Source organism: Oncorhynchus mykiss, chromosome 6, assembly GCF_013265735.2.
Source record: "Oncorhynchus mykiss isolate Arlee chromosome 6, USDA_OmykA_1.1, whole genome shotgun sequence".
In the NCBI taxonomy this organism is placed as follows: Eukaryota; Metazoa; Chordata; class Actinopteri; order Salmoniformes; family Salmonidae; genus Oncorhynchus; species Oncorhynchus mykiss.
In genome coordinates, this window is record NC_048570.1 from 93063218 (window position 1) to 93091203 (window position 27986).

Consider the following 27986-nt stretch of genomic DNA (forward strand, 5'->3'; position numbering starts at 1 on the left):
AAGCGTCACTCTTTTTTATTTACAAAAAAAATACGATGAGAACCTAACAGTCCGGTGTGAGAGGACAGGACATGAGAACCTAACAGTCCGCTGTGAGAGGACAGGACATGAGAACCTAACAACAGTCCGCTGTGAGAGGACAGGACATGAGAAGAATGCGAATGTGACAACATAATTCACATAACACGAAAGCAGACCGTAGGACATCCAGTGCATCTTGTCGGTTCCATGACGTGAGTCTAGCCGGTCTCTGGATGGCTGTTGCGGGCAGAGGCAGAGGCAGTTGTCCCTGCCGGTACAGAAGTGGGCAGCATGGCGGACGCACGCCGGTGCTGAGGCCTCTTGAGGTCGGCGCAGTTTACTTTCTGCGGCGGGCTGCTGCTCCCTTCTTGCTGCTGCAATGCGTCAACAGTGCAAACACACGTCAGGGGTCCTGTTCTGTTATGTAGGTAATGCCCTCTAGTGTCAAGCATTGGCATTAAACAGCAGCCAATGACATAGTCCCATTGGTGAACCATAGTTATAATGTATGATTTATTTACATGTTTAGGATAACATACCACGTGTAAATTACAATATCCAAAATAGTAGGTGAGCCCAACATTAATTCTGAGGTCAGGAGGCACTATTTTTTACAACGTTATTACTACCGTGAGAGTAAATAGTTTTTTAAAAGAAGCCTGTCATACAAGGGGGAAAAAAAGTTGTGTTTGATTTGATTATTTGTTCAAAATGTTGGACTATCTTTAAGCTATCCCAGAAACAGTGTTGTTGTTCAGTTTGCTATTGTAAAACACAGTAGATGTCGTGTTCAGTTTGCTATTGTAAAACACAGTAGATGTCGTGTTTAGTATACTATTGTAAAACACAGTAGATGTCGTGTTTAGTATACTATTGTAAAACACAGTAGATGTCGTGTTCAGTTTGCTATTGTAAAACCCAGTAGATGTCGTGTTCAGTATACTATTGTAAAACACAGTAGATGTCGTGTTCAGTTTGTTATTGTAAAACACAGTAGATGTCGTGTTCAGTATACTATTGTAAAACACAGTAGATGTCGTGTTCAGTTTACAATTGTAAAACACAGTAGATGTCGTGTTCAGTATACTATTGTAAAACACAGTAGATGTCGTGTTCAGTTTACAATTGTAAAATTGTATGACAATGCATTTCATTATTAGGACATGCATCAGATCATCATACTGTCGCTGAGGAGTGAAGAGAGTGGGTTTTGGTCCCAAAATGGCACCCTATTCACTACATAGTGCACTACTTTTTATCGGGAACCCTATGGGCTCTGGTCAAAATTAGTGCACTATATTCGGAATAGGGTTCCAACAGGGAGGCAGACAATGACTGGGAGAGGAAGGAATTCTGAGGGAGTGGGAGGCAGTACTTACTGTTTCTGAAGCTCATCAATACGATTTCTGAGAGAGATGACCTGAAAAAACAACACATGAGCGTGTTTAAACCAATCAGAAGCAGCAGGGAGGTTGCCAGTGGGCGTTACATTTGACCCATGACCTCTGGGTCGTTAGCGACACCTTTAAAGAGACAGCAGCAGTCCTGTTGGAACGACCTGTTGGGATGAGGTGGGAAACCAAGACTACTCTCACCGACACGCATACCCACTACAGCACTAGTGGACTAGTGTCTGGATCGGCACAGTCAATCTCTTCACAAGGGTTTGTAGTTGATCTGATGTCATTAAATCACAGGAGGGGAGGACGGCTCACACTAATACTGACCGGAAAGGAGCGAATGAAATGGCATCAAACACGTGTGTTTAATGAATTTGATTCCAATCCAACCATCCTACTCCAGCAATTACCACCATTTCCTCCCCAAATGAAAGTGTTGGACCAGTAACCGAAAGGTTGCAAGATCAAATCCCAGAGCTGACAAGGTAAAAATCTGTCGTTCTACCCCTGAACGAGGCAGTTAACCCACTGTTCCTAGGCCGTCATTGAAAATAAGAATTTGTTCTTAACTGACTTGCCGAGTTAAATAAAGGTAAAAAAAAAAAATGGCTCAAAACCCCTTTATCTCACCATCTGGTGAATCTACCTACCACTGATGTAACAGTAAGAAAACCCCTTTATCTCACCATCTGGTGAATCTACCTACCACTGATGTAACAGTAAGAAAACCCCTTTATCTCACCATCTGGTGAAACTACCTACCACTGATGTAACAGTAAGAAAACCCCTTTATCTCACCATCTGGTGAAACTACCTACCACTGATGTAACAGTAAGAAAACCCCTTTGTCTTAACATCTGGTGAATCTACCGACCACTGATGTAACAGTAAGAAAACCCCTTTATCTCACCATCTGGTGAAACTACCTACCACTGATGTAACAGTAAGAAAACCCCTTTATCTCACCATCTGGTGAATCTACCGACCACTGATGTAACAGTAAGAAAACCCCTTTATCTCACCATCTGGTGAAACTACCTACCACTGATGTAACGGTAAGAAAACCCCTTTATCTCACCATCTGGTGAAACTACCTACCACTGATGTAACAGTAAGAAAACCCCTTTATCTCACCATCTGGTGAAACTACCTACCACTGATGTAACAGTAAGAAAACCCCTTTATCTCACCATCTGGTGAATCTACCTACCACTGATGTAACAGTAAGAAAACCCCTTTATCTCACCATCTGGTGAATCTACCTACCACTGATGTAACAGTAAGAAAACCCCTTTATCTCAACATCTGGTGAATCTACCTACCACTGATGTAACAGTAAGGGTTGGTTTACCAGACACAAATTAAGCCTAGTTCTGGTATAGAAATCCAGGTTAATTGAGAATCTTCAGTTACAGGTGTCTGGGAAACTGACCCTAAATGTTTAATTAGCCTCTGTGTGCACAAAGTTGATCATTGTAATAATAACACGTTTTTTGCCTGAAACATGGTTTTCAGCATTGCCTTCTGTCTGAACGACAACCGGCAAGTCCTTCCTTACAGAATGAGAGAAAACGCTTACCCTCTGATTATGAATCAGTAGTCAATCAAATACATAAGAGCACAACAGCACAGGTTTTTACCAAAACAGGGGCGGGAACGGCACTTCAAAAGTAAATTGACCCTGAACCACTTAGACTATAATTGTTCTAATTATTATGACAATAACAAAGCGTACTCCACTCGGTGTGGAAGAACTTGACTGGCCTGCACAGAGCCCTGACCTCAACCCCATCGAACACCTTTGGGGATGAATTGGAACGATGACTGCGGGCCAGGCCTAATCGCCCAACATCAGTGCCCGACCTCACTAATGCTCTTGTGACTGAATGTAAGCAAGTCCCCGCAGCAATATTCCAACATCTAGTGGAAAGCCTTCCCAGGAGAGTGGAGGCTGTTATAGCAGCAATGTTCCAACATCTAGTGGAAAGCCTTCCCAGGAGAGTGGAGGCTGTTATAGCAGCAATGTTCCAACATCTAGTGGAAAGCCTTCCCAGTAGAGTGGAGGCTGTTATAGCAGCAATGTTCCAACATCTAGTGGAAAGCCTTCCCAGAAGAGTGGAGGCTGTCATAGCAGCAATGTTCCAACATCTAGTGGAAAGCCTTCCCAGAAGAGTGGGGGCTGTTATAGCAGCAATGTTCCAACATTTAGTGGAAAGCCTTCCCAGAAGAGCGGAGGGCTGTTATAGCATCAAAGGGTGGGGACCAACTCCATATTAATGCCCATGACTTTGGAATGAGATGTTCGACGAGCAGGTGTCCACATACTTTTGGCCACGTAGTGTATGTATCTACTACAGATTGCCCCTTCAAATTATGTGGAGAAAAAAAAAAATCGAAAATATATATATACTTTTTATTGTATTCAAAAAATACTTAATTGAAAAGTGAACTGACTCCAACCCTAATGTATAATAACGGTCATTTTGCATAGTATCTCTATGGAAGAAGCACATAAAAAATGTAAATGTAAAAAAATCACTCACCTCATACTTCTGCCTCTTGAGTTTCTCAATGTGTTCATACTTCTCAGACTCCAGTTGGTGCATCCACTCCCATAGATCCTTGGCCTTGTCCCTGCAAAGGACAACACATTCAGGAGGTTGGCTCAAAAACTGCACATTTCTGTGATCTGAAAATGACCACAGCGAAAGGAAGTATTCTCATAGTCTAGAGATGTCTACAAGGAATGTTCTAGTTCCTCTACAACTATGTCAAAGGGCTCAGGTTCAGGACTCTGCCTCTTTTTGACTAACACAGAAACAAACATATCCACGCTCCCACCGAGACGAACATCTTACTTTAGCTTGTCCTCGTTCAGATGGTCGATGTTGAGAGGTTTGCGTCGCTCCGCCAGGATCTTCTTCTTCTTCTCTCTCTCAGTCTGCTTCTTACCTCCTCTCTTAGTGTCGGCCTGGGGAGGTGACAGAGCAACGGCAACAGGTTCAGAGACACACACACACATAGGGAATATAGCCTGGCTGCCCATCCACATCACTCAGGCCCAACGCCATGGCCACTAATGTTTCTTCTGGATCTCTTTGAGTAAGCGAACACATTCTGACCCGTTCTGATTGGTCCCAGAAACCGATGGGTTGGGACAGAGCTGGCCTACACGGATAAATGAATCGCGTCATGTTTGACGTCAGCACAAACGACTTCTAGGATGGCAGATCGATAGAACAATGTAATTAAATTCAGGATGAGTCGTCAGGCAATGGGAAATAAGGGTGGGGCCATTTCAGATTTCGTCTAGATCTGTGTTGAACAAGAGGTTCAGAGCTACAGTTCTTAATGACAAACAATCTGTAACATCAATCATGTGACGTCTCTCTCTCTCATTATCTTCCAATCCTGTTACGTTGTTATATGATGCGTGTCGTTTCATGGAACCAACTAGGACTGAAGCATCCACTAATTAAACCTTAAAATGTGTTTCCAGTAGAGCAGGTTGGCTGTGATGAAGATAGGTCTATGTTTTCCAAAGAAGTACACTCTATATGTAGGGAACGAGGTTGTGCACTTCCGAATGGTGCAGCGGTCTAAGGCTCTGCATCGCAGCCATCACTACAGACCCTGGTTCAATTCCAGGCTGTTTCAGAATTGGCCGTGATTGGAAGTCCCATAGGGTGGCGCACAATAGCTCCAGTGTCATCCAGGTTATGGTTTGGCCTGGGTGGGCCATCATTGTAAATAAGAATTAGCTCTTAACTGACTTGCCTAGTTAAATAAAATAATAAGTAGGAAACAAGGAGAATTTTGAGAGGCCCTGGATTTGTGTTTAGCGTGGTGTGTGTGGAGTTCACCTGACCTTCTGCAGTGAGCTGCTATAGCTGGAGCCCATGTTGGTCAGAGCTGACTTCTTCTTAGCGTCATCATCAGCCTTTCTCCTTTGATCCATCTCCTCCTTCTTCAGCCTCTCCTCCTGTACAAGCAACCACCAAACACTCACGTTAAGTAACCACAACAGCCACGTTAAGCAACCACAACACCCACGTTAAGCAACCACAACACCCACGTTAAGCAACCACAACACCCATATTAAGCAACCACAACATCCATATTAAGCAACCACAACACCCACAACACCCACATTAAGCAACAACAACACCCACGTTAAGCAACCACAACACCCATGTTAAGCAACAGCAACACCCACGTTAAGCAACCACAACACCCACGTTAAGCAACCACAACACCCACATTAAGCAACCGCAACATCCACTTTAAGCAATCACAACACCCACATTAAGCAACCACAACACCCACGTTAAGCAACCACAACACCCACGTTAAGCAACAGCAACACCCATGTTAAGCAACCACAACACCAACGTTAAGCAACCGCAGCATCCACTTTAAGCAATCACAACACCCACGTTAAGCAACCACAACACCCACGTTAAGCAACCACAACACCCACGTTAAGCAACAACAACACCCACGTTAAGCAACCACAACACCCACGTTAAGCAACAACAACACCCACGTTAAGCAACAGCAACACCCACGTTAAGCAACCACAACACCCATGTTAAGCAACAACAACACCCATGTTAAGCAACAGCAACACCCACTTTAAGCAACCACAACACCCATGTTAAGCAACCACAACACCCATGTTAAGCAACAGCAACACCCACGTTAAGCAACCACAACACCCACAACACCCATATTAAGCAACCTCAACACCCATGTTAAGCAACAGCAACACCCACGTTAAGCAACCACAACACCCACAACACCCACGTTAAGCAACCACAACACCCACGTTAAGCAACAGCAACACCCACGTTAAGCAACAACAACACCCACGTTAAGCAACCACAACACCCACGTTAAGCAACCACAACACCCACGTTAAGCAACCACAACACCCATGTTAAGCAACAACAACACCCACGTTAAGCAACAGCAACACCCACGTTAAGCAACCACAACACCCATATTAAGCAACAACAACACCCATGTTAAGCAACAACAACACCCACGTTAAGCAGCCACAACACCCACGTTAAGCAACAAAAACACCCACGTTAAGCAACCACAACACCCATGTTAAGCAACAACAACACCCACGTTAAGCAACAACAACACCCACGTTAAGCAACAACAACACCCACGTTAAGCATCAACAACACCCACGTTAAGCAACCACAACACCCACGTTAAGCATCAACAACACCCACGTTAAGCAACAACAACACCCACGTTAAGCATCAACAACACCCACGTTAAGCAACCACATGTTGGTAAAAAAAAAAAACTGAAAGTACATGTTGAATTCATGTGTTTGCCTGCAGAGTTTAGGCTGTACAGACCTCACGTCTGGCCTGGCGTTCCTTGTCCTTCTCAGTGCGTACCCTCTGGATCTCAGCCCTCTCTGACCTGCGTTTCTCCTGAGAGGAATAGAACCACAGACACAGTTGTTCACCGGTCTGCCAGCAGAAGACATGGCTTACTGTAGCCTTGTTACTTGGGCTAAGAGATAGGTTGTTAGGCCACCAGAACACATGGTTTACTGTAGCCTTGTTACTTGGGCTAAAGGATTGGAATTAAGTTCTAGAAGTTCTTCAAGACAGAAGCCCAAAATTCCCAGAAGGTCAACATCGATCTATGTATCAGTTTGGGCTCCATTCTGCAAGTCAAGCATAGTTTCTACTCCTGAATTTATACCTGGTTCTACCAGGGTTAAGGTCAATTCCATTTAAATTCCAGTCAATTCAGAACGTTAACCAAATTACAACTCCAATTCCAAATGTTCCTAATTGAAAAGAATAGAAGAATAATTGTAGTTGTAATTGCAGAGTACTTCCTGAATGGTCCGCAATTGAAATGGATTTGACTCCCAGACCCTGGTATGTACACCTGTGTTTACAGCTGTAAAGGCGAGGTAATAACAGCTCACAATTCTGGACTTGAGGGCGATAAGCTCCTCCTCCTCCTTCTTCCTGTTCTCAAAATGGACGTCGATCAGCCCCTGCAGCTCAATCAGGTCTTTGTTCTGACGCTTCTTATGGAGGTCCTGTTAAAACAACAAAAGTTAGAGAGAGATGACCTCAAGTGTTGTATCACTGTACCAGACCTAAACGGTTGCTTTCTTTTGGCCAAGGATGTTTTAGTTCAGGAAACAGGATTTAGGATAAACGATTTATAGTGTACTTACGTCAAAGTCCACCTTCTCGCCATCAGGGACCTTAGGGACTCTATGGAATGTCAAAATATGCCACGTAAGTTATATCTAATGCTTTTAGCACAACGCAGCAAAATTCACCTGGTTCTGGCGCTGCCACTGTTGGTTCTGTCCTTCTAAAACATTTAGCATACAAGCCAATTCGTTCAATTCCTCCTTCACTTGTTTTTTTTCTTCCAATTAGGACAATTGTAATTGTAATTTCAGTTTACTTCCTGAATGGATTGACTTGATCCCAACCCTGATGAACACACACACACACACAGCTTGAATTGGTTGGTTTGCCATGAATGTTGGATAGAAGTTCTACTCACTTGAACTTGGGCTTCTCCTCTGTTCGGTAAGAGCATCGTAAAAGTGGGGGAAGAATATATTACAGTGTTAGAGATATCACAAACCAGTGACAAAGATCTCAAGCAACAGATCCAAAATGGAGGTTCAGTTAATCAAGGGGACATATCCGTGTGGACACACTTCGTGTTACATCTCTGGGCCGCAGTTTCAGGCTACTTTTATTCACTTAGAAAAAAATAATAACTCATTCATATTATAATAGGAAAAGTAAACCGTTCTGTAGGTTTTACTTTCAATTTCACGATGTTAATTTGGTACGTGTTAGTGAAAAAAAAAGCTGTTAACATGTATAATAACAGATATGTACAGTGTAGGTGCTTGTAAAGGATGAGTAGGACAAGAGTAATACTTTACTATTCACTATGTAGGATCTCTATGCTATTTATGACTTCCTTCCTCCTTTCTTCCTCTTCATTAGAACTACTTCATTGTCAGAATTAGACTCTTTCTACATTCCATTCTCCTTTCTTCTTCATTAGAACTACTTCATTGTCAGAATTAGACTCGTTCTACATTCCATTCTCCTTTCCTTCCTCTTCATTAGAACTACTTCATTGTCAGAATTAGACACTTTCTACATTCCATTCTCCTTTCCTTCCTCTTCATTAGAACTACTTCATTGTCAGAATTAGACTCTTTCTACATTCCATTCTCCTTTCTTCTTCATTAGAACTACTTCATTGTCAGAATTAGACTCTTTCTACAATCCAAGACTGAATTCTGTACTTGGATGATACATGTTAATTCTATTCCAAAAGTCAAGTTGGTGACAGAAATATTCATTAAAATCAGAAATTACAATGAATTGTCAATAAGTACCGAAAACATCGTTGCCATTGTGATTAGATTTTGTCTTGACGTTCACACTCAAAACAGGTAGAAACCACAAGCAAAGCAACAGCAACACTCTAGCAGTCAGAGAAATACAAAGTACCATCTTGTTCTCCTTCCTCGACTGGTTTGGCAGAATGTCATGCAGGAAGAGAAGCAGACAGAGCAGACATGAACATAGGAGTCACTGCAGCATTTCATATTCTGTCACCCTTTCTCACGCTGTCACAACAGGTCTGTTTGCTGTCATTTCTCATATAGGCCACTCAGGCCGTAGTTTCGCGTGACAGACTATTCACGTGAGATTTGGTTCTTGGTTCCCGAGATTACTCAGGCCTTTAACTTTCATTAATTTGTTGCGAATATAGGGGAAAGATATTTAGCAGGAGACTACATTTGGGCAGTGTTTTGCTACTGGAGCACGTGGACTCATGGACAGGGTCTCTTTCTCCAGTCTTGCGATAGCGTAAACCTCCTGAACTGGGAGAGGAGACTGACACAGTGCAGTCTGTCCAATCAGAGGTACACATACAACTTTAAGAACTTGAATACACATACCTTCCTCTTCATAGGCCTCTGCATGCAACAAACATCCAAAGCAAGAGCAGAATAGATATCATGATTAGTGATATATACTGTACATAAGCTCAGGACAAGCTGTCGGTGCCCGCCAGGGTTGCAAAGTTCCCGGAGAGTTCCAGAAATATTCCAATGGGATTTCTGAAGAAGAAAACTGGAAATTCCCAGAAGTTCCACAGAAGTTTACAACCCTGGTGCCTGCTAGCGCATTCAGTACACATTCAGTTGACTAGGCACAGCTCTGCAGAACATTCACTCACCCAAATTGAGGTGTTTATGACCAGTGTAATACACCATACATTAGAGTAAATGTGGCCAGAAGTACACTTCAAGAAAACAGGTAAATATGAATATGAACTATAACAATAAATAATTGATATACAGTATTATATTAAATGACACCCCAATGTGAGAGATAAACAAGTTGTTAATTAACGGTCATCAACTTTCTGCACCGTTCCTGTAATCAGTCCTTTATAGGTTAATAAAATAGGCTTTTCAGACAAGATCTCAAACGGGGCAAAGAAAGCTCCTTTTATATGAGGAAACGTCATCCTTCATCCGTGCCGTTGCGGTAATGAAACACAGGTATAACGAGGTTGAAGGAATGAGGGACCGCCTTCCTCAACATCATCTCTGTCATGGTGAAATTAGGACCATTGAGGAAGAGAGGTGGGCATGGATGAAAAAAATACCGTAATCCACATAAAGTCATCAGGTTATTTTGGAGCAGGATTTAAATATGTTAATCAGGTTATTTTGGAGCAGGATTTAAATATGTTAATCCGGTTATTTTGGAGCAGGATTTAAATATGTTAATCAGGTTATTTTGGAGCAGGATTTAAATATGTTAATCAGGTTGTTTTGGAGCAGGATTTAAATATGTTAATCAGGTTATTTCGGAGCAGGATTTAAATATGTTAATCAGGTTATTTTAAATATGTTAATCGGGTTATTTTGGAGCAGGATTCAAATATGTTAATCAGGTTATTTTGGAGCAGGATTAAAATATAATAATCAGGTTATTTTGGAGCAGGATTTAAATACAATAATCGGGTTATTTTGGAGCAGGATTTAAATATGTTAATCAGGTTATTTTGGAGTAGGATTTAAATATGTTAATCAGGTTATTTTGGAGCAGGATTTAAATATGATAATCAGGTTATTTTGGAGCAGGATTAAAATATAATAATCAGGTTATTTTGGAGCAGGATTTAAATATAATAATCAGGTTATTTTGGAGCAGGATTAAAATATAATAATCAGGTTATTTTGGAGCAGGATTATAATATAATAATCAGGTTATTTTGGAGCAGGATTTAAATATAATAATCAGGTTATTTTGGAGCAGGATTTAAATATGTTAATCAGGTTATTTTGGAGTAGGATTTAAATATGTTAATCAGGTTATTTTGGAGCAGGATTAAAATATAATAATCAGGTTATTTTGGAGCAGGATTTAAATATGTTAATCAGGTTATGTTGGAGCAGGATTTAAATATGTTAATCAGGTTATTTTGGAGCAGGATTTAAATATAATAGTCAGTTACTTATGATGGAAGCTTCCTTTCTTCCATTGAGCATTTTCATCCATTTGCCATATTCAAAACATTTCTAGAAAGCAACCTCCAGGTTCTAATACATTCCCATCATATACAGAAAGTTTAGAGCACTACAAAATCAGGGGCTCATTATCTTTTCTCCAGTTGCATTCTGGGAGAAGCAGCTCCCGGTGAGGTGATATGGTAAGTATGTAAGATAGCATCTCCCGGTGAGGTGATATAGTAAGAATGGAAGATAGCAGGCATTGGTTTAGCTTTAGTTTCTTGCACCCTTACTAGTTTAGTAAATATTCCCAGGTAGGGCTAGAGTATATATTAATCCACAAGCCCAATGCATCTGCAGCATCTAACACCACATTCATCATTAACCCCTAGCTCCTACCACTGTCTAGGCACATCTAACACCACATTCCTCATTAACCCCTAGCTCCTACCACCTGTCTAGGCACATCTAACACCACATTCATCATTAACCCCTAGCTCCTACCACCTGTCTAGGCACATCTAACACCACATTCCTCATTAACCCCTAGCTCCTACCACCTGTCTAGGCACATCTAACACCACATTCCTCATTAACCCCTAGCTCCTACCACCTGTCTAGGCACATCTAACACCACATTCCTCATTAACCCCTAGCTCCCAACACCTGTCTAGGCACATCTAACACCACATTCATCGTTAACCCCTAGCTCCTAACACCTGTCTAGGCACATCTAACACCACATTCATCATTAACTCCTAGCTCCTAACACCTGTCTAGGCACATCTAACACCACATTCCTCATTAACCCCTGGCTCCTACCACCTGTCTAGGCACATCTAACACCACATTCCTCATTAACCCCTAGCTCCTACCACCTGTCTAGGCACATCTAACACCACATTCCTCATTAACCCCTAGCTCCTACCACCTGTCTAGGCACATCTAACACCACATTCCTCATTAACCCCTAGCTCCCAACACATGTCTAGGCACATCTAACACCACATTCATCGTTAACCCCTAGCTCCTAACACCTGTCTAGGCACATCTAACACCACATTCATCATTAACCCCTAGCTCCTAACACCTGTCTAGGCACATCTAACACCACATTCCTCATTAACCCCTAGCTCCTAACACCTGTCTAGGCAAATCTAACACCACATACCTCATTAACCCCTAGCTCCCAACACCTGTCTAGGCAAATCTAACACCACATTCCTCATTAACCCCTAGCTCCTAACACCTGTCTAGGCACATATCAGATCTCATCCTCATTAACCCCTAGCTCATACCACTGTCTAGGCACATCTCAGATCTCCAAGTGCAGAGGGGCTAGGGGCTAGGGCCTAGGGGTGGATTTGGGATTGATCATGATCGGTGATATTAAAGAAGCAGTTTGAGAGGAAGCAGCTGAAGCCATTCAGTGAGGCAGAGGCGTGCTTGAGAAAGTACATGAACGTGTATTGTAGCTGTGACTAATACTCATACTAGACTATGGGTATACAGTACTAATATAGAGTACATAGTATACTATGGGTATACAGTACCAATATGCACACCGCACTATGGATACACAGTACTAATACACATAGTATACTATGCATATACAGTACTAATATACAGTACATAGTATACTATGCATATACAGTACTAATATACAGTACATAGTATACTATGGGTATACAGTACTAATATACAGTACATAGTATACTATAGGTATACAGTACCAATATGCATACTGCACTATGGATACACAGTACTAATACACATAGTATACTATGCATATACAGTACTAATATACAGTACATAGTATACTATGCATATACAGTACTAATATACAGTACATAGTAGACTATGGATATACAGTACTAATATACAGTACATAGTAGACTATGCATATACAGTACTAATATACAGTACATAGTATACTATAGATATACAGTACTAATATCCAGTACATAGTATACTATGGATATACAGTACGTAGACCAGGGGTGTCAAACTCATTTTGCCCCGTGGGCCATGTTCAGTACCCCCCCCCCCCCCCCCCCCCCCCCCCCCCCCCCAGTACTCAAACCAGTCCCATGAATCAGCTCACAGGGGATCCAGTATGTTTGACACCCCTGATGTAGACGATATAAATATGCTTTCTTCATAGAGGGCAGTTATGAAGAGGAGGCACCTCCAGTAGCTCAACAGTTAACATTAGTGCCTCAGGGGTTTGAGGTGGAGACAAGGGGGGGGGGGGGGGGGGGGGGGACACTATCAGGAGGGACTATACACTATATTAGTAGGTCTCATCTATGTCTACCTGGGGGACAGGTGTGGTTGCACGAGGGAAGGATGAATGAATAAGCTACGCCACATACCTTCCTCCTCTACAACCTCGGGCTCAGGCTCAGGCTCGGGTTCTGCCTCCTCCTCTACCTCCTCTTCCTCTACCTCCTCCTCTGGGGCTGCCTCGGGGGCTACCTCTACTTCTACTACCTCTTCTTGGGACACGCAGCAGAGCACACAGCATGCAGCGGGAGACCAGGGGGAGGAAGGGTTTCGGAGAGAGGTTAGATATTTGTTTATGAACGCGTATAAGGAGGAGAGAGAGAGAATCTGGTTAGGGTTGTAGGATGAAATTAGATTACTTCAGTTTTAAGAAGGAGGGATGAGAGAAGAGAGGAGAGGACAGTACTGTCCTGCTGGGGTGTGTGCAGCGAGCAGTGATGCTGAGAAGAACAGAAAGAGAGGAATGAGAGAAGAGAGGAAAGAGGGATGGAAAAAGATGGGTAGATGGCATTAATAAGATGAAGTGAAATGGTACGTTATGAATGATTGATGGTTTTCTGCATACCGGAGATACCTGATTTTGAAAACGTGTCACATGACCAAAAAAAAAATGTGGAATTCCTTATCGCCCAATCACATTTTTCATTCTTTTTTAAGTTTTCTAAAATCACTAAAAAGTCACTAAGTTAAAACAGTCACCCTTTAAGAAGTGTTTGACAAGCCGTTTGATAAATCAAACGTGATTAAGCGCAGATAAAACAAACGTGATGATGATAAATGATAAGCAAGCAGGGATTTTGTGAGATTGTTATTTTTTCTTTTTACAAACGCTTGATCAACAATGACAGACTTTATTATCTAGGGAATTCAGTTGATCACCGGACAAACAAAGCAATAAGTATTTCCATTCCACCTGACGAACTGGTACACGAAGCTCACACACAGGGAAGGCTGTACGGGTATCATTATGTGTGGCTGCATACTGTAATGTCATTGTGGTTGCTAAGTTACAACAAAGAATTAGAGCGCACCACTGAAGGTCTGAGTCCATGTTAAATCTTTGCTTCGTTGTGGGAAAACAGACATGAATCAAATCAAATCAAATTGTATTGGTCACATACACATGGTTAGCAGATGTTATTGGTCACATACACATGGTTAGTAGATATTATTGGTCACATACACATGGTTAGCAGATGTTATTGGTCACATACACATGGTTAGCAGATGTTATTGGTCACATACACATGGTTAGCAGATGTTATTGGTCACATACACATGGTTAGTAGATGTCATTGGTCACATACACATGGTTAGTAGATATTATTGGTCACATACACATGGTTAGCAGATGTTATTGGTCACATACACATGGTTAGCAGATGTTATTGGTCACATACACATGGTTAGTAGATATTATTGGTCACATACACATGGTTAGTAGATGTCATTGGTCACATACACATGGTTAGCAGATGTTAATGCGAGTGCAGCAAAATGATTGTGCTTCTAGTTCCGACAGCGCAGTAATATCTAACAAGTCATCTAAAAATTTCACAACAACTACCTAATACACACAAATCTAAAGGGGTGAATGACATATATACAGATAAATATACATATAAATGTATATATGGAAGAGTGATGGCTGTGCGGCATAGGCAAGATGCAATAGATGGTATAAAATACAGTATATACATATGAGATGAGTAATGTTGTGTGAACCTGACTTCATACAAAGCTAGCTTTCCAGTGCAGTTAAGATGTTTATGAGCTCCACATTACAGACATTTGAAGGGAAGCAAAAGCGGTTGTTAATTAGTCATAAAATATCCAGTCACACAAATAATCTATTAAAAAGACTTGCAAAGCAGGCATTGTCAAACACATTTCAGATTAAAGGGTAAGAGTCGACAAATTAGTAAGAGTGGAAACGCCATGGAAACCGAATTGTCTGTTGTTGTTGTTGTTGTTGTTTTTTTTACCTTCCTCGTCTTCAGTTTCCGCAAAAGAAATATGGTGAAACAAAAAACACATGTCATTTCTCAGATCATAAATTGGTCCAATCCTTGACCTGAGACATGGCTCTATAGGAGACATTTCTCAGATCATAAATTGGTCCAATCCTTGACCTGAGACATGGCTCTATAGGAGACATTTCTTAGTTCATAAATTGGTCCAATCCTTGACCTGAGACATGGCTCCATAGGATACATTTCTCAGATCATAAATTGGTCCAATCCTTGACCTGAGACATTGCTCTATAGGAGACATTTCTTAATTCATAAATTGGTCCAATCCTTGACCTGAGACATTGCTCTATAGGAGACATTTCTTAGTTCATAAATTGGTCCAATCCTTGACCTGAGACATGGCTCTATAGGAGACATTTCTTAGTTCATAAATTGGTCCAATCCTTGACCTGAGACATGGCTCTATAGGATACATTTCTTAGTTCATAAATTGGTCCAATCCTTGATCTGAGACATTGCTCTATAAGAGACATTTCTTAGTTCATAAATTGGTCCAATCCTTGACCTGAGACATTGCTCTATAAGAGACATTTCTTAGTTCATAAATTGGTCCAATCCTTGACTTGAGACATGGCTCTATAGGAGTCTATAGCCTTGTCCCAAGTCAAGTCAGAATCATGCTGATCATACATACTATATAATATCCTCCATGACTGCATAAATTACACGCTATTTGTGAGTTTGACAAAAAACATTTATTCAAACCCATGCGTATATAATTTGCATTCTCTAAATAATAACACATCTTAAAGGCTCATCTAGGGTTGTATCCAGTCTAGGAGGACAGGACAGTATACCATCATCTAGGGCTGTATTCAGTCTAGGAGGACAGGACAGTATACTATCATCTAGGGCTGTGTCCAGTCTAGGAGGACATTATACCATCATCTAGGGCTGTGTCCAGTCTAGGAGGACATTATACCATCATCTAGGGCTGTGTCCAGTCTAGGAGGACGGTATACCATCATCTAGGGCTGGGTCCAGTCTAGGAGGACAGTATACCATCATCTAGGGCTGGGTCCAGTCTAGGAGGACAGGACAGTATACCATCATCTAGGGCTGGGTCCTGTCTAGGAGGACAGTATACCTTCATCTAGGGCTGGGTCCAGTCTAGGAGGACAGTATACCATCATCTAGGGCTGGGTCCAGTCTAGGAGGACAGTATACCATCATCTAGGGTTGTATCCTGTCTAGGAGGACAGTGCACCATCATCTAGGGCTGTGTCCTGTCTAGGAGGACAGTATACCATCATCTAGGTTTGTATCCTGTCTAGGAGGACAGTATACCATCATCTAGGGCTGTATCCAGTCTAGGAGGACAGTATACCATCACCTAGGGCTGTGTCCAGTCTAGGAGGACAGTATACCATCGTCTAGGGCTGTATCCTGTCTAGGAGGACAGTATACCATCATCTAGGGCTGTGTCCAGTCTAGGAGGACAGTATACCATCATCTAGGGCTGTATCCAGTCTAGAAGGACAGGACAGTATACCATCATCTAGGGCTGGGTCCTGTCTAGGAGGATAGTATACCATCATCCTGGGCTGTGTCCAGTCTAGGAGGACAGTATACCATCATCTAGGGCTGTGTCCAGTCTAGGAGGACAGTATACCATCATCTAGGGTATACTGGGGCGGCAGTGTAGCCTAGTGGTTAGAGCGTTGGACTAGTAACCGGAAGGTTGCAAGTTCAAACCCCCGAGCTGACAAGGTACAAATCTGTCGTTCTGCCCCTGAACAGGCAGTTAACCCACTGTTCCTAGGCCGTCATTGAAAATAAGAATTTGTTCTTAACTGACTTGCCTAGTTAAATAAAGGTAAAATAAAAATAAAAAAAATAAATAAAAGGGTTGTATCCTGTCTAGGAGGACAGTATACCATCATCTAGGGTTGTATCCTGTCTAGGAGGACAGTACACCATCATCTAGGGCTGGGTCCAGTCTAGGAGGACAGTATACCATCATCTAGGGCTGGGTCCAGTCTAGGAGGACAGTATACCATCATCTAGGGCTGTATCCAGTCTAGGAGGACAGTACACCATCATCTAGGGCTGTATCCAGTCTAGGAGGACAGTATACCATCATCTAGGGCTGTATCCAGTCTAGGAGGACAGTATACCATAATCTAGGGCTGGGTCCAGTCTAGGAGGACAGTATACCATCATCTAGGGCTGTATCCAGTCTAGGAGGACAGTATACCATCATCTAGGGCTGTATCCAGTCTAGGAGGACAGTATACCATCATCTAGGGCTGGGTCCTGTCTAGGAGGACAGTATACCATCATCTAGGGCTGGGTCCAGTCTAGGAGGACAGTATACCATCATCTAGGGCTGTGTCCAGTCTAGGAGGACAGTATACCATCATCTAGGGCTGGGTCCAGTCTAGGAGGACAGTATACCATCATCTATGACTGGGTCCAGTCTAGGAGGACAGTATACCATCATCTAGGGCTGGGTCCAGTCTAGGAGGACAGTATACCATCATCTAGGGCTGTGTCCAGTCTAGGAGGACAGTATACCATCATCTAGGGCTGGGTCCAGTCTAGGAGGACAGTATACCATCATCTAGGGCTGGGTCCAGTCTAGGAGGACAGTATACCATCATCTAGGGCTGGGTCCAGTCTAGGAGGACAGTATACCATCATCTAGGGCTGGGTCCAGTCTAGGAGGACAGTATACCATCATATAGGGCTGGGTCCAGTCTAGGAGGACAGTATACCATCATCTAGGGCTGGGTCCAGTCTAGGAGGACGGAATACCATCATCTAGGGCCGGGTCCAGTCTAGGAGGACAGTATACCATCATCTAGGGCTGGGTCCAGTCTAGGAGGACAGTATACCATCATATAGGGCTAGGTCCAGTCTAGGAGGACAGAATACCATCATCTAGGGCTGTGTCCAGTCTAGGAGGACGGAATACCATCATCTAGGGCTGGGTCCAGTCTAGGAGGACGGAATACCATCATCTAGGGCTGTATCCAGTCTAGGAGGACAGTATACCATCATCTAGGGTTGTGTCCAGTCTAGGAGGACAGTATACCATCATCTAGGGCTGGGTCCAGTCTAGGAGGACAGTATACCATCATATAGGGCTGTATCCAGTCTAGGAGGACACTATACCATCATCTAGGGCTGGGTCCAGTCTAGGAGGACAGTATACCATCATCTAGGGCTGGGTCCAGTCTAGGAGGACAGGACAGTATACCATCATCTAGGGCTGGGTCCAGTCTAGGAGGACAGTATACCATCATCTAGGGCTGGGTCCAGTCTAGGAGGACAGGACAGTATACCATCATCTAGGGCTGGGTCCAGTCTAGGAGGACAGTATACCATCATCTAGGGCTGGGTCCAGTCTAGGAGGACAGTATACCATCATCTAGGGCTGGGTCCAGTCTAGGAGGACAGTATACCATCATATAGGGCTGGGTCCAGTCTAGGAGGACAGAATACCATCATCTAGGGCTGTGTCCAGTCTAGGAGGACGGAATACCATCATCTAGGGCTGGGTCCAGTCTAGGAGGACGGAATACCATCATCTAGGGCTGTATCCAGTCTAGGAGGACAGTATACCATCATCTAGGGTTGTGTCCAGTCTAGGAGGACAGTATACCATCATCTAGGGCTGGGTCCAGTCTAGGAGGACAGCATACCATCATATAGGGCTGTATCCAGCCTAGGAGGACAGTATACCATCATCTAGGGCTGGGTCCAGTCTAGGAGGACAGTATACCATCATCTAGGGCTGGGTCCAGTCTAGGAGGACAGGACAGTATACCATCATCTAGGGCTGGGTCCTGTCTAGGAGGACAGTATACCTTCATCTAGGGCTGGGTCCAGTCTAGGAGGACAGTATACCATCATCTAGGGCTGGGTCCAGTCTAGGAGGACAGTATACCATCATCTAGGGCTGTATCCAGTCTAGGAGGACAGTACACCATCATCTAGGGCTGTATCCAGTCTAGGAGGACAGTATACCATCATCTAGGGCTGTATCCAGTCTAGGAGGACAGTATACCATAATCTAGGGCTGGGTCCAGTCTAGGAGGACAGTATACCATCATCTAGGGCTGTATCCAGTCTAGGAGGACAGTATACCATCATCTAGGGCTGTATCCAGTCTAGGAGGACAGTATACCATCATCTAGGGCTGGGTCCTGTCTAGGAGGACAGTATACCATCATCTAGGGCTGGGTCCAGTCTAGGAGGACAGTATACCATCATCTAGGGCTGTGTCCAGTCTAGGAGGACAGTATACCATCATCTAGGGCTGGGTCCAGTCTAGGAGGACAGTATACCATCATCTAGGACTGGGTCCAGTCTAGGAGGACAGTATACCATCATCTAGGGCTGGGTCCAGTCTAGGGGGACAGTATACCATCATCTAGGGCTGTGTCCAGTCTAGGAGGACAGTATACCATCATCTAGGGCTGGGTCCAGTCTAGGAGGACAGTATACCATCATCTAGGGCTGGGTCCAGTCTAGGAGGACAGTATACCATCATCTAGGGCTGGGTCCAGTCTAGGAGGACAGTATGCCATCATCTAGGGCTGGGTCCAGTCTAGGAGGACAGTATACCATCATCTAGGGCTGGGTCCAGTCTAGGAGGACAGTATACCATCATATAGGGCTGGGTCCAGTCTAGGAGGACAGTATACCATCATCTAGGGCTGGGTCCAGTCTAGGAGGACGGAATACCATCATCTAGGGCCGGGTCCAGTCTAGGAGGACAGTATATTATCATCTAGGGCTGGGTCCAGTCTAGGAGGACAGTATACCATCATATAGGGCTAGGTCCAGTCTAGGAGGACAGAATACCATCATCTAGGGCTGTGTCCAGTCTAGGAGGACGGAATACCATCATCTAGGGCTGGGTCCAGTCTAGGAGGACGGAATACCATCATCTAGGGCTGTATCCAGTCTAGGAGGACAGTATACCATCATCTAGGGTTGTGTCCAGTCTAGGAGGACAGTATACCATCATCTAGGGCTGGGTCCAGTCTAGGAGGACAGTATACCATCATATAGGGCTGTATCCAGTCTAGGAGGACACTATACCATCATCTAGGGCTGGGTCCAGTCTAGGAGGACAGTATACCATCATCTAGGGCTGGGTCCAGTCTAGGAGGACAGGACAGTATACCATCATCTAGGGCTGGGTCCAGTCTAGGAGGACAGTATACCATCATCTAGGGCTGGGTCCAGTCTAGGAGGACAGGACAGTATACCATCATCTAGGGCTGGGTCCAGTCTAGGAGGACAGTATACCATCATCTAGGGCTGGGTCCAGTCTAGGAGGACAGTATACCATCATCTAGGGCTGGGTCCAGTCTAGGAGGACAGTATACCATCATATAGGGCTGGGTCCAGTCTAGGAGGACAGAATACCATCATCTAGGGCTGTGTCCAGTCTAGGAGGACGGAATACCATCATCTAGGGCTGGGTCCAGTCTAGGAGGACGGAATACCATCATCTAGGGCTGTATCCAGTCTAGGAGGACAGTATACCATCATCTAGGGTTGTGTCCAGTCTAGGAGGACAGTATACCATCATCTAGGGCTGGGTCCAGTCTAGGAGGACAGCATACCATCATATAGGGCTGTATCCAGTCTAGGAGGACAGTATACCATCATCTAGGGCTGGGTCCAGTCTAGGAGGACAGTATACCATCATCTAGGGCTGGGTCCAGTCTAGGAGGACAGGACAGTATACCATCATCTAGGGCTGGGTCCAGTCTAGGAGGACAGTATACCATCATCTAGGGCTGGGTCCAGTCTAGGAGGACAGGACAGTATACCATCATCTAGGGCTGGGTCCAGTCTTGGAGGACAGTATACCATCATCTAGGGCCGGGTCCAGTCTAGGAGGACAGTATACCATCATCTAGGGCTGGGTCCAGTCTAGGAGGACAGGACAGTATACCATCATCTAGGGCTGGGTCCAGTCTAGGAGGACAGTATACCATCATCTAGGGCTGGGTCCAGTCTAGAAGGACAGTATACCATCATCTAGGGCTGGGTCCAGTCTAGGAGGACAGTATACCATCATCTAGGGCTGTGTCCAGTCTAGGAGGACAGAATACAGCACCATACAGAATACAGCAGCAAAAGATGATTGTCTTACTTCCTCAGGTAAAAGACAATTGCCAGAATTAATGGGCCTGTATTGCGGACCCCATTGCCTGACAATATGTACCTGAAACTCAAATCTAATGATATAGTCTTTGATATTAACATTATCTTTCACTGAGTGAAGCCAAACCTGCACAGAAATAGACAGACTTCAACCCTTTTAGAAGGTTAGAAGAAACATTTCATTATTATCACCACTGCTGATACACAGTGTAAAAGAGTTCAGGCTTAACAACAGTATCTTTACATGATTATAAAGTAAACACAGAGTTGAGGACAGACGGGTTGAGAATGGACACCATCTGTCTGTTCTTCGGGAACCCAGTTGGGGGAGACACAGCTCTAAGAATAGAGGAAGCTGTTGTACAGAAGGCCTCAACTCCACCTTGTTTAATGACATGTGGAGATACGTATCACTGATCATTAAAGTAAGAGTAGATTCTTTCAACGTAATATTGTTAATTTTTCCACTTACCCTCGATCTGATCACTGAAAAATAACAACAGTATACAGTCAACATCAAAAGGTTCATTTAACTTAGAGTTATAAGTTCACCTGCTCTCTTCAGTAATAGAAATCACCATTCCTACCTGCATTAACTAAAACTTTAATGTCACCACCGATAGACCTCATGTCTATCCTGTTTCACTCCAACTGCAATGATTTACTAACATGATACCCAGTGGTCAGGTTGTAAATGTCTCAGTCCCACTGATAGCACCAAAACGTAATACATTTAGTTCGTTGTAAACCATTTGGTAGCTAATGAGCCTAACAAGGATTTTAAATCCTCAATCATAAAATAAATTAAACTAAATTGAAATGAATGATAAAATTGGAATACTTACACTTCCTCAGTGTCAGACATGGTGACGGTGGATTTACACCTGGAAGAAAAGCAGGAAGGTTTCTTCATTTAAATGTATTATATATTATATATTGTAGGATGTTTTCCCCCCTTTCATCTGAAGGAGAATACCTGGGTAATACAAGGAAAGGGGGGGGGGGGTACCTGGGTAATACAAGGAAAGGGGGGGGGGGGGATACCTGGGTAATACAAGGAAGGGGAAAGGGGGATACCTGGGTAATACAAGGGAAGGGGGGGGGATACCTGGGTAATACAAGGGAAGGGGGGGGGATACCTGGGTAATACAAGGAAAGGGGGGGGGATACCTGGGTAATACAAGGAAGGGGAAAGGGGGATACCTGGGTAATACAAGGGAAGGGGGGGGGGATACCTGGGTAATACAAGGAAAGGGGGGGGGGGGATACCTGGGTAATACAAGGAAGGGGAAAGGGGGATACCTGGGTAATACAAGGGAAGGGGGGGGGGATACCTGGGTAATACAAGGGAAGGGGAAAGGGGGGGGGGGTACCTAGTCAGTTGTACAACTGAATGTATTCAACTGAAATGTGTCTTCCTCATTTAACCCAACCCCTCTGAATCAGAGAGGGGCGGGGAAGGGGGGGGGGGGTACCTAGTCAGTTGTACAACTGAATGTATTCAACTGAAATGGTGTCTTCCTCATTTAACCCAACCCCTCTGAATCAGAGAGGGGCGGGGAAGGGGGGGGGGTTGGGGGGAATACCTAGTCAGTTGTCTTCCTCATTCAACCCCTCTGAATCAGAGAGGTGCGGGGAAGGGGGGGGGGGGGTATACCTAGTCAGTTGTCTTCCTCATTCAACCCCTCTGAATCAGAGAGGTGCGGTGAAGGGGGGGGGGGGGGGGTATACCTAGTCAGTTGTCTTCCTCATTCAACCCCTCTGAATCAGAGAGGTGCTTCCAACAACTTTTGACATCATTTGTAGGCTAAAACTTCCCTAAGGTGCACTGAAAGGACAACTTAATGTCATGTAGTAAAGACGACACGCTAACACATCTCCTCATCCTCCTTCAGGTCTCTGAAGCCCTCGGCTGTACAGGACGTGGAAGAACTCTCATTTCTAATCCTTTCGGATATATATATAAAGTGTCCTAAGAGGGTTCTTTCACACCTAGTGGTCCAAGACAGCTGCAGATGTCCTTCAGGCTTAGTCCTTTAGGATCTTATTACCCCGACTCAGCTGAGACCTTCTCTGTCCACATAGCTCCCAAATCCACCCTCTCCTCTTCTCCATATCTGGGCATCGTGGTCATTCATCACAACAAAGAAGGAATAAGTGATGATGGTAAGGAGAGGTCTGAGGATCCTTCCTGATTGGTTGGGGGGTCGACAAGACCATTCGGTTGACCCTTTGTGGTTCGTTGGTTAACTTGTGATAAGACTGGTTGACGATGACGACGCGCCTCCACCAGACTAACACTAAAACTATATAAAAACATTTGGTTGAAAATCTATCCTATTTTGTGTGTGTGTGTGTGTGTATGTGTGTGTGTGTGTGTGTCTGTGTGTGTGTGTGTTTGCCCATTTGAAGATTTCCTTGGGTTTGCGCCCCATGGACCTCCCGGTCGAGGTCGGCTGCGACAGAGCCTGGGCTCGAACCCAGAGTCTCTGGCGGCACAGCCTTAGACCACTACGCCACCCGGGAGGCCCCAAGGGATGTAACCTTTGACCCATAACCCTCAGTCTAGAACACTCAGAGCAGCTGTATCTCCATAGCTGTTTGAACCTGATAGAAAACACTGTACTGCTCTATAGCAATGGTGACCTGTCTAAACGGACTATCGCCCCGTAGCACTCACATCTGGAATCATGAAATGCTTTGAAAAAGGCTTTTTTGCATGGCTCACGTCAACATCATCATCCCAGACACCCTTGGACCCACTCCAATTCGCATACCGCCCCCCCCCCCCAAACAGATCCACAGACGACTCGATCTCTATTGCCCTCCACACTGCCTTCTTCCATCTGAACAAGAGGAACACATATGTGAGAACGCTGTTCATTGACTGCAGATCAACGTTCAACACCGTAGTGACCTCCAAGCTCATCACACTAAGCTAAGGACACACTTCTTGATGGACCCTCAGGTCCTCAAAATGTTCCACAGCTGCACCATTGAGAGGATCCTGACTGGCTGCATCACCGCCTGGTGTGGCAACTGATTGGCATCCGACCGACCGTAAGGCGCTACAGAAGGAGGTACGTTCGGCCCAGTACATAACTTGGGTCGAGCATCCTGCCATCCAGGACCTGACATCAGAGAATGGCCCTATACCAGAGAATGGCCCGTCAGAGAATGGCCCTAGACTGTTCTCTCTGCCATAAGACTGCTACCTAGTTAGTTAAATATTTAACCAAAAAGCTACCTGGACTGTCTGCATTGACCCTTTTTGCACTAACTCTTTTGACTCATCAAATACGCCGCTGTTATTGTTTATTATCTATCCTGTTGCCTAGTTACTTTACCCCTACCTATACAGTATGCACACATCTACCTCCATGACCTCTTACCCCTGCACATTGACTTGGTACTGTTACCCGGTGTATATAGCCAAGTTATCGTTACTCATTTAGTATTTATTATTTGTGTTATTATTTTTCTATTTTTCTCTCTCTACGTTGTTGGGAAGGGCCCGTCAGTAAGCATTTCACTGTTAGTCTACACCTGTTGTTTCTCTCTCTACGTTGTTGGGAAGGGCCCCGTCAGTAAGCATTTCACTGTTAGTCTACACCTGTTGTTTCTCTCTCTACGTTGTTGGGAAGGGTCCGTCAGTAAGCATTTCACTGTTAGTCTACACCTGTTGTTTCTCTCTCTACGTTGTTGGGAAGGGTCCGTCAGTAAGCATTTCACTGTTAGTCTACACCTGTTGTTTCTCTCTCTACGTTGTTGGGAAGGGTCCGTCAGTAAGCATTTCACTGTTAGTCTACACCTGTTGTTTCTCTCTCTACGTTGTTGGGAAGGGCCCCGTCAGTAAGCATTTCACTGTTAGTCTACACCTGTTGTTTCTCTCTCTACGTTGTTGGGAAGGGCCCCGTCAGTAAGCATTTCACTGTTAGTCTACACCTGTTGTTTCTCTCTCTACGTTGTTGGGAAGGGCCCCGTCAGTAAGCATTTCACTGTGAGTCTACACCTGTTGTTTCTCTCTCTACGTTGTTGGGAAGGGCCCGTCAGAAAGCATTTCACTGTTAGTCTACACCTGTTGTTTCTCTCTACGTTGTTGGGAAGGGTCCGTCAGCATTTCACTGTTAGTCTACACCTGTTGTTTCTCTCTACGTTGTTGGGAAGGGTCCGTCAGTAAGCATTTCACTGTTAGTCTACACCTGTTGTTTCTCTCTACGTTGTTGGGAAGGGCCCATCAGCATTTCACTGTTAGTCTACACCTGTTGTTTCTCTCTACGTTGTTGGGAAGGGCCCGTCAGAAAGCATTTCACTGTTAGTCTACACCTGTTGTTTCTCTCTACGTTGTTGGGAAGGGCCCGTCCGTCAGCATTTCACTGTTAGTCTACACCTGTTGTTTCTCTCTACGTTGTTGGGAAGGGCCCGTCAGAAAGCATTTCACTGTTAGTCTACACCTGTTGTTTCTCTCTACGTTGTTGGGAAGGGCCCATCAGCATTTCACTGTTAGTCTACACCTGTTGTTTCTCTCTACGTTGTTGGGAAGGGCCCATCAGCATTTCACTGTTAGTCTACACCTGTTGTTTCTCTCTACGTTGTTGGGAAGGGCCCATCAGCATTTCACTGTTAGTCTACACCTGTTTATAAACCAAGTGACAAAAACATTTTCAATTTGATTTAGCATCCAGGGATTGTCCACCAAAGTGTTCAATTACACAAAACACATAAAACACCTTGAAAACAAGTATTGTATTGACCTATCTGTATCTAGAAAGCATTGACTCAATCTATTTTCTCTTTCGGTCAATTTAAACCATTTAAAGTTGTCTAATGAAAATTGTTGTCTTAAAAATGATATACTACCAAACTCCAAACAGAAGAAACTGAACTATTTCAGTGTTTCAGACTGTTTACAGTGCTGCACGTAAACTTAGAGAGTAGAGATGATTAGAGAGATGATTAGAGATGTTTAGAGATGAAGGTTAGAGATGTTTAAAATGTTTTGCAATTGTGAGACGTGTCCCACAGTCCAACATCCGGGCTCAGATGCCCCCAGCAGTCTGGCTGGAGCAGCTTAGATTACAACCAGCAGTTAGTACCAGCTCCATACGTTAGTAGGCTATAGATTCTCCTATGGTAAATCTACTATGACAGTAGGAGAGACCACTTCCTCTTCTTAGACTCCAGTTCTATACATTAGTAGGCTATAGATTATCCTATGGTAAATCTACTGTGACAGTAGGAGAGACCACTTCCTCTTCTTAGACTCCAGTTCTATACATTAGTAGGCTATAGATTCTCTTATGGTAAATCTACTATGACAGTAGGAGAGACCACTTCCTCTTCTTAGACTCCAGTTCTATACATTAGTAGGCTATAGATTCTCCTATGGTAAATCTACTATGACAGTAGGAGAGACCACTTCCTCTTCTTAGACTCCAGTTCTATACATTAGTAGGATATAGATTATCTTATGGTAAATCTACTGTGACAGTAGGAGAGACCACTTCCTCTTCCTAGACTCCAGTTCTATACATTAGTAGGCTATAGATTCTCCTATGATAAATCTACTGTGACAGTAGGAGAGACTGGTTCTTCTTCCTGGACTCGTAAATCACTGTCTCTTTATCCATCTCTGTCTGTCTCTCTGTATCAGTGGCACGTACCTGCCCAGGAATATTAACAAACCCTCTATAATAAACACAGGAATCAATCACTCTTAAACGGTTGATTGTTGTGTTTCTCAAACCCTTTGTCTTTCTATCTATCTTTCTTTCTTACCTCAGAAAAGTTGAAAGAAGTGAGACTCCTTGGCGACGGATGGGGAGACTGGCTGTAACTCTTCTCATCAAATAAGTCCTTGTGTTATAGTGATATTTGATCTGGTCAAGCTGCTCATTGGCTGGGGTCTGACAGTGTGAGGTAGGGGAGTCGAGGGGGGCCTGCGGCATCTTAACACCCTCAATAAGGAGATGGATGAAGGTGGGGAGTTGGCGGGGGGGTGAGGAGGGATAAGAGAAGGAGTGGGGTTCTGGTTGTGGAAAAGAAGCAGCTGAGATGCTATATTTATATCTATATTTGTCGTGAGCAGCAGCAGAACTGATAGGGTGAGTAATGGGGATCCCAGTGGGCATAACCTGCTGGAGTCTGGAGGGTTATACATCAGCGGCTTGGAACGCGGACAATGTCCCCCTGTGTGTTCTACCAGCAGGAGTACACACTCTGTCAGTCAGTCAGTCAGTCAGTCTGTCAGTCAGTTAGTCAGTCAGTCAGTCAGTCAGTCAGTCTGCCAGTCAGTCAGTCAGTCAGTCAGTCAGTCAGTTAGTCAGTCATTACTGAGTCCAGTCATGGGATGGCAGAGGAGAGGACGGTGTACTTTACAGACTACAAACCAGTCAGTTATTATGTTTCATCTTCTAGTATTTTGATCCAGGTATTAGATATACTGTACCTGTAGTGTTCTGTGTACTTCATGTCTACCAGACGTTATAATATCAGGTATTATATATACTGTACCTGTAGTGTTCTGTGTACTTCATGTCTTCCAGACGTTATAATATC

General features: G+C 44.0%; 1 protein-coding gene across 22 annotated transcripts; it reads right to left on the reverse strand.

Annotated features, from left to right (window-relative positions):
- Positions 1-27414, reverse strand: LOC110526830 (troponin T, fast skeletal muscle isoforms). 22 transcript variants are annotated; one of them, XM_036981569.1, is made up of 16 exons: positions 27207-27414; positions 22274-22312; positions 21901-21914; positions 15252-15260; positions 13356-13475; positions 9415-9432; positions 8960-8980; positions 7986-8004; positions 7645-7684; positions 7387-7503; positions 6800-6877; positions 5290-5403; positions 4280-4392; positions 3965-4055; positions 1401-1441; positions 1-395 (listed from the first exon to the last, which is right to left on the reverse strand). In XM_036981569.1, exons 1-16 carry the CDS (start codon positions 27374-27376, stop codon positions 359-361), a joined length of 1041 nt encoding a protein of 346 aa, XP_036837464.1. In that variant the 5' UTR covers positions 27377-27414; the 3' UTR covers positions 1-358. The 22 variants fall into 22 exon arrangements, with proteins under 22 accessions (XP_036837464.1, XP_036837463.1, XP_036837466.1 ...); XM_036981568.1 differs by having other exon boundaries at positions 13356-13478; XM_036981571.1 differs by lacking the exon at positions 15252-15260.
- Positions 27415-27986: the final 572 nt, after the last annotated feature.

Coding starts and splice junctions, on each gene's coding strand:
- LOC110526830 (XM_036981568.1), bottom strand. CDS start 27,376: ATGCCGCAGGCCCCCCTCGACTCCCCTACCTCACACTGTCAGACCCCA. Junction 22,313..27,206: donor CTTCTTTCAACTTTTCTGAG/GTAAGAAAGAAA, acceptor CTTTTCTTCCAG/GTGTAAATCCACCGTCACCA. Junction 4,393..5,289: donor ATAGCAGCTCACTGCAGAAG/GTCAGGTGAACT, acceptor TCACCTCCCCAG/GCCGACACTAAGAGAGGAGG.